The sequence below is a fragment of the Vidua macroura genome, chromosome 1 (genome assembly GCF_024509145.1).
Source record: "Vidua macroura isolate BioBank_ID:100142 chromosome 1, ASM2450914v1, whole genome shotgun sequence".
NCBI lineage: Eukaryota > Metazoa > Chordata > Aves > Passeriformes > Viduidae > Vidua > Vidua macroura.
In genome coordinates this window covers 10,820,870-10,835,302 of record NC_071571.1, presented here as the reverse complement: position 1 = coordinate 10,835,302, position 14,433 = coordinate 10,820,870, and the positions used below count along the sequence as shown (strand labels likewise).

The 14,433-nt window shown below is 40.7% G+C and overlaps 1 protein-coding gene across 1 annotated transcript in view; it reads left to right on the top strand.

The window, feature by feature from the left end:
* The window catches only part of ADARB2 (adenosine deaminase RNA specific B2 (inactive)), a 306,599-nt gene that overhangs the window by 203,038 nt on the left and 89,128 nt on the right, over window positions 1-14,433 (top strand). Inside the window, exon 3 of the mRNA XM_053993701.1 lies at window positions 1,842-2,746. Within this exon, the coding sequence (XP_053849676.1) occupies window positions 1,842-2,746 (905 nt within the window). The remainder of the gene's footprint in view (window positions 1-1,841; window positions 2,747-14,433) is intronic.

Genomic DNA, 14,433 nt, shown 5'->3' with positions numbered 1-14,433 from the left:
AAGCACTGCAGAAGAGAGCTCTGGTGATAACTCTGGTGAGACATAGAGCCAGGCTGGAAGCTCAGTGTATGCTGCAGGGTTTTCAGGAGAGGGAGCCTAAAGACTCAGTTCTGCAAATGGGCCCCACACATGGCATTTATGCCATGATTATCACTCCTGTCTAAGCAGTGGCCCTCTTTCTGTGGAACAACTTGCATGAGTGCAGACTTAGTGGTCTGATGGGAAAAAGTCTTTCAATATTAAATACAAGTGTAACATTTCAGAATAGAAAGGAAGTTTTTAATCATGATGGTTGGTTCCCCATAATCTCTGCAGGCTCCTGTGCATCTGTTGGCCCAGCCTGTCACTGGGGTGCAGGACAGACACAGCACTTCAGCAAGAGTTTCTCAAAGCTTAGCCAGCAGCTCACCCTTTACATCCTTACCAACTTATATTATCAGAGTAGGGAGAAAATGAAACATGGCCATGCCCCTACAAAAAGTGGGAGGACCATTCTCTGCCTCCTAAGGACCACAGGGACCTTCTCTGTGCATGAGACTGACACAGCCTGTGCAGGTGGCATGATCACGTCTCACAATAACAAACCAGACCTGGGAAAGGCTCCATGTCCAGCATTGTTTGGAGTAAAGCAGGCAGCTGCACAGTGCTGTGCTTGGAAAGGGATCAGGTGCTTCACCCCTGGGATGGGTTGCCTTGTAGGTTGGTTACACCCACATTTACTTTTTCCATTTGTCTCTATCCCAGGGAATGCATAGGATGGCTGGAGGGTATGTCAGTGATGCAAAACATTTAAACAAACTCATCAGAAATTACATAAATTTTATAGGATGATTATTTAGCCAGCAGCACATCTTGTGTCTGATTCAAAACATCGGTGGGATGACTCTCCGTTCTCAGCCATGCCTCTGCTGCGGCACAGAGCACTCACTGCCTTGCAGCACATTGCACAGGTGTGGTCCAGGGCAGGTTCATTCATCCAACAACAGAGTGCTCCCCCCTCTATAGCTCCCCATTGTCATTTTATTCCCTTCCTGGCATTCCTTGCAGTCACTCTCCCTCTCCTGTTGCTTTTCTTTGACATGGATCATCCTTTACATCAGTAATTGCTCCCATCGTGATGTTCTAGCTCCTCCTGGTCTCATTGGGATTTATCTACAACTTTTGCAATATTAGTTGTTGCTGATGCAGAAACTAAGAGTATCTGCAATTGAGTTTGACAGAAAGACACTCACTTACTAAACTGGGATTTGAGTTCAGACCAAATAATTGTTTCAAATGCTATGAAGGTCTGTCAGACCATTTCCTAGTCTGGATTCATTAGGTTAACAATGCAAGAGGCTATGGTGTGAGCAGAGACAGTCAATGTATTAATTGCAAATAGATTATGCAATGCTTTGACCCATTTTTCTGTTTGTGAATAATTTCTGATTTCTAATAATGTGTTCATAAGCATTCACCCACATGGATTATAGAACAATTGTCATCCTAAGGGAATTTTGCAAACTATTTAAATTTTACTAGCAATTATCAAGCAGTTCATTTAAGTCACATAGTATCCATTATGCTTCATCTTTGAATGATGTAATCTTTTCTTAAAACAGAAGGCTAATGACTAATAGAAGCAGACCTTTAGGGACAAGTAAACATTCAGAATATGCGAAAAAACTGTGCTAGAAATAATAAACCAACCATTATACAGATATTTAAGGAAAACATCTAAAAAAGGCTTAGCAACTATTTTTCTTTTTTTTTCTTTTTTGGCTATTCTGACAGCCCTAGGCATAATGTCAGCTACGATGATGACAATTATAATGTGAGTTGTTTCCTTTCTTTACTGACAGGTACCAGCAGTGCAGAAGTAAAGGAAAATCGAAACATTGGCAATCTGGAGGATCATCCAATAGCATCTACTGATAGGGCAAGAGGGGGAACAACTAGCAGTAAGAGGAAAAGACCCTTAGAGGAAGGCAATAATGGCCATTTCTGCAAACTCCAGCTTATCTGGAAGAAAGTTTCATGGTCAGTGACGCCAAAGAACGCTCTGGTTCAGCTACACGAACTCAAACCAGGATTACAATATAAAATGGTGTCCCAGACAGGTCCAGTGCATGCTCCAGTCTTTGCTGTTGCTGTGGAAGTAAATGGACTTACATTTGAAGGCACAGGCCCCACAAAAAAGAAAGCCAAAATGCGTGCCGCAGAGTTAGCTCTGAAATCATTCGTTCAGTTCCCCAACGCCTGCCAAGCCCACTTCGCCATGGGAAACTGCATCAGCCCATCCACGGACTTCACTTCCGACCAGGCAGACTTCCCAGACACTCTGTTCAAGGAGTTCGAACCATCCACACACAGCGAGGACTTCTCAGTCTACAACCCCGTCAATAACGAGCTGCTTTCCACCGCCTACCGGCACGGGCGCTTGCTCTGCCACACGCTGGACCTGATGGGCCACGCCAAGCCGGGCAAGCACAGGATGGCCAAGGCGGAGAGCGAGAAGAACCCGGTGGTGCTGCTCAATGAGCTGCGCTCCGGCCTGCGCTACGTCTGCCTCTCGGAGACGGTGGAGAAGCAGCACATCAAGAGCTTTGTGATGGCCGTGCGAGTGGACGGGAGAACGTTTGAAGGCTCAGGACGTAGCAAGAAGCTGGCCAAGGGGCAAGCGGCGCAGGCGGCCTTGCAGGCCCTCTTTAACATTCGTCTGCCCAGTCACATTCCCAGCAGGAGTAAATGTCACCATTTGCCACAGGTGAGAGCTCCTGGGTAGCTGCCACTGCGTCGGAGGAACTCTTTTGATGAGTGGGATCGGTATCGCTGTAGCTGTTGTTGGTCTACCCAATGGTTCCCCTCATGTTACAGCAAGTGTTGTACCACAAAACAACCCTTTTCCCATAGAAAGAACCACAGGCAAAACCTTGGAAATAGTATCCTGAAATCATTGGGTACAATTTGAAGCTCATTCCATGGGAGGCATAGAGGAGAGGGCAAAATATAAGGGGAAATACCAACATTTCACTTTGCTAGAGACAACGATAATATTGACACTCAGGCAGAAAACTCAGGCAATTCTGTGGTACTGCATCCTTCTTAACAGAGAGGAGCCCATATATAAAGGGATGCTCCATCTGCTCCTTTTAGAATTAATGTTTGATGGGGATCATGCTATTCAGAGGAGACATCAGTGATAAGGAATGTGCTTGTGTCAGAGCAATTCTGCCAGTGGAAAAGTTAAGAAATTTTGTTTATTATAGTCTTACTATTGGGGGTTATTTTTTTGTTTAGTTGGTTTGATTTCAGGGCTTCAGTGTTTTTGTTTTTTGTTATCACATATGCCTCCAACAGCACAGAGTATACTGAAAGTTTTGAAGCTTTCCTGGAACAAAAGTAGAGATTACTGCTGTATTCATATAGAAAATATAGATCTGACATGCATACTTAGCACATGAATATTTTGTAGTTGGTCATACACCAAAGGCTATCTAAGCATTACTCAGACTTGTGTCAATTTTCCAAGTTCACAGGAAGTCAGGATTTGCAGACACTGGGAAGCATTACATGGGTTCAAGTAATTTATGGATTTGTTTGCGCTATCAGAAAAGGTTTGATTCATCAGCATCAGGAGGTGATCTACAGCTACAAAGCTCCCTTTGTGAAGGGAGCTGTTAACGTCCAGGATTTAATGCAAAGCACTAGGAGCACTAAGAGTCATTCTGCTGTTGGCTTGCTGTGAGACCCTAGGCAAGTCATTTAAATTCAATATGCCTGTAATAAAAATGAGCATATTATATAAAAGTACACTTCAAGATCCTTAACTAGTGTGTAAATGCAAATTATGAGTAGCAATTTTCATTAACATTAGTAAAGATGGTCATTATATGTTCAAGGAGTTTGATAGGAGATTAATCCTCTAGGTAACATGACTGCCTTCAGGACCCAGGAATTATAGTTGGTCACCCAGAAGTTTCCTTTCTATGTTTCCAAAAAGAAAACACGTTAAATGTGAGAAATTCTAAAATACACTATAATCCTCCACTTTTCTTTTAATTCCAGGTTGCAAACTCCATGAACCAGTGAGATAAAAACATAGTTCAATAATAACAGTGATCTTCTAACAGAGTGCTTTGCAGGCATTTTGGAAACCTTAGCTAACACAGCAGTTTCACCTTTCCAGTGCTCCTTCAAAGTACACACAGTTTTAAATGAGATACCTCTAGTGTTTCCTACCCAAATGAATTCTAGTCATAACTAATCCCATTCTGGTGGTTGCTTTGCTGCCCCCAGTGAACTTTGCTGGGTGTGTCAGCAGGTAAATACCATTTATTTATTGACCTCTGGTTTGTCATGTTCTGAAACTACACCACAAGGATCACTGCCTCAGTTCCTGAGCTCTCTGAAATATTTCCTGGTTTCTTGGCTTTACACTCACCTTCTGCCTGAATATCTCATTTTACTTCAGTCTCCAACTGTTCATTAAGTGACATATTCTCCAGTGTATGTTCCCTTTTTTATGGCCTTTTCTCCTTTCTGTAGACTGCTGCCCTCCTTATCTTCTTCTCTTCACTGTTCTGGAAGTATAAATGTCAGTGAAAAGGTGTCACTGAACTTTCTCCGTCAGTATTTCTTGAGTGGTTATGTATTGTCCAACTAAAAGATTACTTTTAATGCCAGCATTCTGCACATTAATTGAGAGATAAGCCTTAACACTGATTTCTGCTAACCTCCTTACAAGCTGCTCTCTTCAACAGATAGAGCAGCTGTGACACAAAACCTGAGTTTGTGTTACTCGCTAAATCATAATTCAAATTCCACAGAAACCAGCATATTTCCACTGACTTCAGCTTAAGCTTTAAATCCAGAAGCATCTTTTCCTGTTCTCACTGCATTGTGCAGTACCTCATCAAGTGACTGCCTTTGCTCACTGCCTCAGTCAGCCCATCTGGTCTTTGCTCAGTTGAAATGGTGTAACCATACTGGGGAGAGTGCAGCTCTCAATAGCTGTGGTCAAAGCCAGCTGCTCCAAGTGTTGTTTTAGCTCTTTCTTGTCCCCCTGATCTTGTGAGAACCACATTTTCAAAGACATGCTTCAAGCCAAGTTTTCAAAACTATTCCTATTTAGTAGTCTTGGTTTATGTCCATAAGTGTTTAAAAGCAGAAGAGCACCCTGAAACCCAAATAGCTTAGGAGTAAAATTTGAAATATTAGGAGGAATTAATTTTTTCACAGAATAAGGAGCAACTATTGTCCTATGCAACCATTCACTCTTTTTATGTGCTTCATTGTATTTGTTAGAATATCAAACAGCTAACTCATTGGTAGTGAGAACAGACAAAAAAGATCAGCTGTAAGAGTTTCAGCACATTTTGAGTATTTTGTAGAATTCAGGAGTGTGTTTTTCTCTGTGTTTGTCCTTTACAAAGAGTATTCCAATTTTGCATGTCTCTGCTCCTGTTTGCCTTGCTGTTTTCAGTGACATTAGGAGGCCACAATTAGGCTTTTTGTGGTTACAGCCTGACTGGAAACAGGAAATAGCCAAAAGTCATATACCCTATAGTCCAGTTGTCCTGAAATTTCGGATTTTACAGCATCCAAGAAAGTTTAAAAAAAAAATCAGATGTCCTTATGAGCTAGGCATCCAAATCATTAACATTTGTGCCTTGCTGTTCAGGGCTCCCAGGGGACCTGGTGTCCCTCAGCCTGGGCCTCGGGTGTGCCCTCAGACAGACAGACACTTTTCTACTGACTAAGGGAGATTCAGTGTAAAATGTCAAAAGAGGCACAATAAGAGGAACTACCTAAAGGAGGCTGTAGCCAAGTAGGGGTTGGCCTCTTCTCCCAAGCAACCAGTGACAGGACAAGAGGACATGGTCTCAAGCTGTGCCAGGGTGGTTCTGGCTGAACATCAGGAAGAATTTCTTCCCTGACAGGGTGGTTAAGCATTGGAATGGACTGTTGAGGGAGGTGGTGGAGTCACCAACCCTGCAAGTGTTCAAGAAATGATTGGACGTGGCATTTAGTGATGTGGTCTAGTTGGCATGGTGATGGTCAGTCAAAGGTTGGACTTGAGGATCTTGAAAATCTTTTCCAACCTTAAGGATTCTGTGACTCTGTGATTCTGTATCATCCAGTTTGTCCTGAGAGGTGCTGTCTACACAGGAGGTTTCCTGAGCCACCAGGAAATGACACAGCATGGATGTAAAACCCTGTCACCTTGATCTCTTCTGATTCAGGTGAAACAAAGGGCTACAAGAATACAAGAATAGTAAAGCCAGAAATAGATAAACTCCGTGGGTCTTTTGCCATCCAGCTTGCTTCTTCAGCTGCCTTTCACCATGAAAACACTTACTGAAAACACACAATGAAATTCTGAGCACTTTACAATACCAGTGTTTTCTTAAAAGAGCATTGCTGTGACTCTGACTTTCTTTCCTGTGATTGCTGCACAATGTGTTTGGGCTAACTGCAAAATTATAAAAAGATAAACAAAGGCATATTACAATTTACACCACGAAAAAACATTTAATCTCATCATTTAAAACCAAAATAATTGAGATCATGCCTTCTTTACTGCCATCAGCAGTGCATCAATCTACTTCTGTGAGTCTCATAGAGGTACAATAGTGACTGGGAGATGTGTGCACTTGCCCTTGTATAGGATGAAGAGAAGGTAGCTGAGATAACCCAAGAACCATCTGAAATGGTCACAAGATTTGCCCATCAATTTGCCAGTTCTTCCTCAACCAGAGGTTTGATCTGTGCTAGGCACTGAAGTGCAAGATAAATACTATTCATGGTCAGAGACTGGTCACACAATGTTGATTGGAGAAGCTAAGCCTGGAGATCTGCTAAACTCATGGCAGAGATAAAGTGAATCAGGAGAATGGAAATTAGAACTCTTCACTGTACCTTGTATAAGTCATTAACTATTACTCCTTGTTTCCTGGCATAGTTGGTCTGAACTCATATTGTCCATCAAATAAAATGCAATTTCTTCAGTTATAAACTCTCGTGGAAGTCTGACAATTGTTTCTTCCCACTTTGGAAGCTCATGTTCTTACATGCCAATACAGGAGGCAGCACCAGAGGGCTCTGACCTAACCAGCCCTAATGAGTCTGCATTGGTAGAAATTCATCCACACACTCCCAGGCTTTCCAAGTGCAGTATGTTCAGTTCAGAAGACCAAGGTGGCCCCCAGCTGCTTCTGACCAACTTGCAATTCTTTTTCTAATCTGGTAGTCCTTCTAACCTATCTTAGTCTAAATTGCATTCTTACTGCTGTAGAGCAATACCATTAATTAATACTGCCGTAACAAATTAGTAAAAGAGTGGTGCCCGGATTTCAAATGAACCTAAATTAGAAAAGAATAGGTGTGAAAATCCCATTCACTCTGCTTTGAAATGGCTTAACACTGCTGTTGCTTCTTCATACCCAGAGCCTCCAGAGCAGTGGTTGTCTATTTATTTTAACAAAACCTCATTGTGTTTTGTGTGTGTATCATCAAAAAGAAGAAGGGTTTCTCTCTTTGCCAAATACAGCTAACCTTTTGGATCCAGTTAAACCCCCTATTTGCCAAAAGCTTAATCTGCAGGCTAAAGCAACCTCAATCCCACATTGCAGTGATTCTTTACTTTGAGCAGGTCAAGGATTCCTGACAGTTAACTTCAGTGCCACCTTGATGAGAAGGTGGCATCATCATGGGAAGAACAACCACCATGTTAGGGAAAGCCACATACCCCATATTTCTCATCCACCCCCCTCCAGAAACCTATTGCCCTGCGTTGCAAAGCTGGTTCATTTTCATGCAGTATCAGTTGTTTCTGCCTCCTTTATTTCTCTCACTATCCTCATTCACCAACTTTCTGACAACTATGACCTCTCACCTGGGTCACGATTAAGCCAAGACTGAGTTTGGCAGTGATATATTTGACTCCAGTGTGAAGAGCAGCAGCACATGGAGCAGGCATTGAGCTTTGAGAAGCTGTTCCAACAGGTTTCTGTGAAGAGCTTTGTCTAGTTAACTGAGCAGGTACATAGTTTTATAAACTTCTCTGTTTTCTCCTGCACAAAGAGAAACAGCTGATAGGGATGTGTGTGTCGCTCCTGACAGGAGAATGCTAGAAAGAGAAATGGTGGGGACCAGAGAGAAGCCTCTGCAATGCAAATAACATTTGATTTTCAGCCATCTATTTCTTGCTCTGTAGGTGGGGAAAGTTGCTTTTATAATCAGAACTACAGGCAATCAAGAAATTTATAGGATTAGAATTTCTTAGGCAAAACAATGGCAAAAGAACCAATTTAGAGGCACAGCATTAGTTTACTGGATACTGTTATTATCTTGGCTGCTAATTGGATTGTAGTCACTTCTAGGCTCACAGCTGAGTAACAAGGACCACCTCCTCACCCTTCATACAACAGCAATATAAAAGATATTTATTGCCCCAGAGAGATTACAGTTTGAGTCTCAGATGAAGAAATTACTTTGGTTTAATGTATATAATCCATGCAAGATCAAATGGAGATGCAGAATTGCTACCTACATGGAATTACAGGAAATAAATTAACAGGGTAGGAAGGACTCTGGTTGCTTGCACTCACAGCATCAGCACATATATGTAGGCACATTAAGGGGTTTGCACATGAAAAGCAATCATCACTGCAAAACAACACGTGACTTTGCATCAGCTGAGCCCAAATAATCCTGCAGTTCTCTGCTGCAGAAAGGAGTTGGTGTATCCATCTCCACACTCCCTGCCTCTCTCTTTTGCTCCTGAGTTGCTGTTCTGTGTAACTCCCAGCCACAGGTAACTCCAATCCCCAAAAGATTCCCCTGCACTTGTCTTTAAGTCCTATGTGATGTAGAGCATGCTCAGGGCTTTCAGAGCATTAGGTATGCTAAACAAAACTCTCCTAAATGAGATGTTAAATTCTAAATGTACCGCATACCTAATTAATAACACTTAGAAGAACTGCAATAATCATGGTAATTAGTTAATGAATGGCCAATCTTAATTTACAGAAGTGAAAAAATAATTGTAATATCTTCAAGGAAAAAATCTATAAGGCTGAAAGGTATTTTTCTATGTAATTTAAGCTTATAAGCAATCCAAACCTCTTCTTCCTCTGAAAAGAAAGGGAAATCAAAAGTTTCTAATTTTCCCTTATAAAAACTGTAAGGGTCCATGGTGATTACAGTGCATTCAGAGTAGGGTAAATCAGATTTAACCATCTAACTTGGCTGCTGGGTGCTCCTTTAGCTCTTTAGTTGTTGAAAATACTTCATGTCATCCATGCATCTACATAAATATCATTTGATTTCTTCCCTTCAGATTCTAGATTGCATATTAAACATGGCTAGCAAGACCTCGCATGGATTCTGCTGACTTGTGCTATTTACCTCAATAAACCAGCCTTGTCTATCCATGAAGCTGATGGTGTGGATCTGATTTGTGAAGAATTATTATTTGCGCAACTCATTAGGGTGAGACAGTTTGTGCAGAATGATTAGGGCTCCAGCAACCAGCAGACCTAGTTAGTAGATGAAAGCTGAGTCCCAGTCTGGTGTCATCCAGACATAAAACCTTCTTCTAAACCAGACACTCGCACAGCTGTCAGAGTTGCTTCTGTTGTTTTCTGGCTTTGTAAGTGAGCTAGGGACACTTCAAAAAGCTCCCAGCAAGCTGGACCTTGTTAAAGCTGCCGCTTAATCTTGGACTTGCATCCTGACTTTGTTTATGATGCTTCATTATTACCTACTAAATACAGCCATGATCGTTCTGCTCCGCTAAATGGAGCTGTAATACAAGCGCCCAGAGTGAATTTTTCTTTGGTTGACTTCCATGAAAGGCATTTTCTGTTTGAGCTGGAGTGTTAAAGTCATGCCAAAACCATATTCTTTATCTATTTTTATCTGTATTCACATCGAGGAAGCCTTAATTATTCAAGCAGTATTTTCCTTCAATGTAGAGTACCAGAGGCAAGCTCCTAGCATTTATTTTACGATGACTACCTCCCTCTTGTGGTCCTTGTGCCAGCCCTGTGGCAGGCAGATCCATCATCATGTGAGGGGAAAACTAACAACACAAAATGCCTATGCAGGGCAGTAGCTCAAAGCCTCCCAGTGATGCTGCTGAAAATCCCAGTGCCACATGTAGCAGAGGGACTGCTCCCTTCCACTGAAAAGGGAACATCTTTGTCCATTTTATTTTTCTCTCAAGTGTTAGCCTTTAAATAGTGAATTTATGTAGTAGGCATGGAGAAAACCAACATTTCTCTTGCACCTTTATCTCAGCTAAAATGTCCACACATAGTGCAATGTGAAACAATTATGTACATCCCGCCCCCCCCCCAAAAAAAAAAAATTAGTATGCAGGTCATAAAATTCAGTAAGGGGAAAGTATTTAGGGCTTAATCTTAGGACTGCTGAGAAGTAATGGACAGAACAGACTTTGGACTTGTTATACTGGATGTAAAATGTGATTCATGTGTTTAGATGTTTACAAAACCAGAGAGAAGTGGCTGAAGTTCTTTGAGATAGTAAAATCCTTTGTTGTCCACATAGTGCTCTCTTAATATGAACATCTTACTAGTGAGTTTGGATTTTTAATGGGAGCAAAATTTTAGAGCAAGGGTGTTGTTTTTTTTCTTTTTGCACATACATGATGCATGATGTGATCTTTTGTTAAGATAAAATATTTTTACAAATTTCTGAGAAATAGAAAGGGAGATAAATACATGTAACCACTGGAAAAGTGGGCAAATTATCCATCTCCATTCATCACATTTTATTCAGTGAAAGCAATCAACATTGTATATACCTCATGATATCCATCAACTTCTTAGCATTCTAAGACACATAAAATATTAATGCATCCATTAAACTTTTCTCCTCTACCTTTAATACTGCAATATTATTTTGTTTAGTCAAATTCATGTTCCTTTTTCAGCCTTTCTAGTTTTCTAATTGACAAGTCAGAGTCTACTTCCAAGCAAGCAGTTATTTCCCATTTGTCTTCTGAACTGGGGTATGCATTTGATATGAAAATACCTAAGCATGATTGCTCTTAACCTACTTGTCATCATGTCTGCTGCAGACACCAGCCCCATAATCAGACCTGAATTCACACAATGGTACCTTAAAATCAGTGTTACAATGAGATGTCATCCAAATGAGCCCATGCTACTGAAGCCATGCTAATTTGCAATTTCTTTTGTGCTGTCCCTTCTTGCTCTCTTTATCCAGTTCATCTTTAAAAACTAAAGGTGTAAAGAGTACATTCTCTGAGCAAACATAGTCAATTAATAAAATGAATGCAGTTTGGTTTGTTCAGAAAAATAATCTAAACATCCCATGATTTCTAAGTTTTCTGTTCTTGTTGAATGCTCTTATCGAGTTCCTATTTTTAGGCCATCTTCTATGAACTGGGCACTAATGCTCACAGAAATAATTAAAATCAACTCCTTTCCCTCTTATGTGGGTCATTGCTTTAATAGGTTAAACACAAGGAATAATGTGTGTCCCCAAAGTCTGGCGGGGAGGGTAGAGACAGCTACACTGCCTTCATTTCTTGTTTGATAATTAGTTCTTATCCAAATCAACTTTGCCCTGTACTTTTAAGGAATAATCCTCACAGGGATATTAGAGAATAAACTCATTACTCCTGAATGAGACCCCTCTTTTCTTCTACTCTCCTTGAAATACACACAAGTAATTCTAACTCCCAGTACCTAATGACCCTTGTGTACCCATCCTATGGAGAGCAGCTCAGAACAGCTGAACAAAGATACTGTTAGGCCTTGGTTGTCCTGGTCTTTGCAGAGAAACAGGGTCCAAGAGAGGAACAGAAATGCTTGTTTAATCCTGGTCCAGCTACACAGAAACCCTCTGCAAACCAAGCCAGTGGCCATCAACATGGAGCAGACAAAAAAAAAGAGCAAGCTAGAAAAAAGCAGAGAGCAGTGATTGGTAAGACAGCAGTCAAGTTTCTTGAAGGCTCATGGTAATGGCAGCAATAAGGGGCAGATGTGCTGATTGATGCACTCTACAGGACACAAATCACAAAAACTGAAGTTTTTGTACCTGAGTATCAGCAATTTGCGCAAAAAAAAAAAAAAAAAGAAACATATCACATAGCTGTTAAAAATGTTGTCTGAGCCAAAAGTTAGCAGGCACTGCTTGGAAAGCAGCATGAAAAGAGTGTCCCATAATAATGTTTATAGCAGCTCATAATACAATCACATGGAGAAAAGAGGAATTGCCCATGAAGGTCACCAGTCTGGAAAACACTTTCAGAGATGCTAAAGGCAGTTATCAGTTCTTACCAAAAAAACAAAAAAAAAAAAAAAAAAAAAAAAAAAAAAAAAAAAAAAAAGCCATGGCACATTGACTCCTATGGATCCTATGGATTACTGAGTTGCATCTCAGCCCAAGGGTTTTGCTATTCCCAGTAAGGAGTGACAATACATTAAAACACTGTCATATTTTGCTGCCTTTTGTGGCATTGCATGTTCTCCCTTCAGTGCTCAATTAAATCCAGTCAGGACTTTTTCCTGTATGGATTTACATGGACATTACCAGAATAGGGGCATGAGTTGTTGACACAAAGATATCTCCATCCATTCTGTGCATGACTTCTTCAAAGATGCACCTTCGTTGCTGCAGCAAATTCCTGCAGATCATAGTTCATGGCTCTCTGATGGTTTGGGCATAGCCTAAACTTTCAACATTTACTCTGGCAAGTATCTCAGAATGTCTGGAGGAGTCTGGACTGTACTTCCCTTCCACCTGGTGCTGGCTATTAATTAGAGAAGACAAGATAGCAAGACATCTTAATTTTTTTTTTTTTTTTGGCTAAAACAAAAAAGCTATTTTAAGCTATTTTACTCAAATTCACAAAAAAAATATCTAAAGACAAAGCCACAAAGTACTGCCATATGAACTGTCAAGAAAAGATTGCTTTTCCCTTCCTTTTTTTTTTTTCTTTATTTAAATGTATGATATTTTTGGTCACAATCATAATACTACTGATAGGAGATGTCCTCTGCTTTTGCAGGGCAAAAGCCTTCAGCTGCATATTTTATATTTTGACTTTGAGAGTCAACAAAGTACAGGAGGAATAGGTTACTGCTGTCACTATGCTGTGGAGAACACTGATGGGAAGAAATTAATAGCATTCCCCAAAACACTGACAAGCTGCAGTGCATAGATTTTTCTTTTAAATCCTAGATTCATGAAGAAAAAAAAAAGTAGCATGACTTTCAAATTTACTAGTCTTTGATATAGATATTTTAAATTTTTTCCACTTATGAATAGGCAGGAGCCTAAATTTATATCTTTGCCTGCATCTCTTCTTGAACATTTGTGAACTTAGAGAGATCTTAAGCCCTCCTCTCTCCAAAAGAAAAAAAAAGTTTAAAAAATAACATTCTCCTTTATATAACAAAAATCAATCAAGCAAGCCAAACTAGATAATCTTTACAGGCACATCCTTGCCGTGTAACAAAGCTAAAATCTGGCAGATATCCGAGCAAAGTTTCCCCGTGGCAGACCAGGAGCAACTTGTGCAAATCCAAGGGATCTGTGGGGGAGCCCTTGATAACAAGAGGTCACCAGATAAGCCAGCCAATGAGGCTGAACTGAGCAGGGGGAAGAGAAAGAAACTTTGCAAAGACAAGCTGGAGGGAAAAAAAAAAAAAAAAAAAAAAAAAAGCTTCCAGGCTGCCTTTGACAAAAATTGATCCAAACAAACTAAACACTCCTACTGTAGTGGTTAGCAGCAGTTGGGTTTTCTTTTCCCTTTCAAACCATGAGATGCCAACAGGGGGATCAGCATGGGCCACTTGCCTCTCCTAGGCTGTGGCATCCACTGTGCAGGAGCAGGGCTGCTCCCAGCTGCAGATATGAGGGCACTTGCTGGAGTCAGAAATGGAAGCTTTTAATACAGAAATTACTCCCTTGAAGACCTGGGAACAGTTTTTATGGAGTGAGGGGTGGAATTGACCCCCTTGGTGAAAATCAAGCAAAAACTACAAGTGTGGGAAGGAAACTGTTGGAGTTAGACAGTCTTGAAGCACAGTCTTGAAGTGAAATCCTTGCAAAGGCATGCACAGGGAAATTCTTTGACAGTAATTTGAGCTGTGTTTTGCTACCTATGCCATGTACTGTATTCTGGGAGCTTATTTTCTTGCACATATACCTGCTACCATAACAAATACTAAAAGTCTTTTTTGTGGTTGAGAGATTATGGGGAATAACTGAACTAACATAAACTGAATTTTCTCTGAAATACATAGGCATGAAGGCACAAAACAACGTGGGCAGATAATACCTTTATTCCATATTCCCACAGGCATAAACCAGAGCAGAATTTGAACCTGTGGATTTATAGCAAATAAAACTTACACTGAAATATGTTGCAGCTATTTCTCATTCCATCATGCA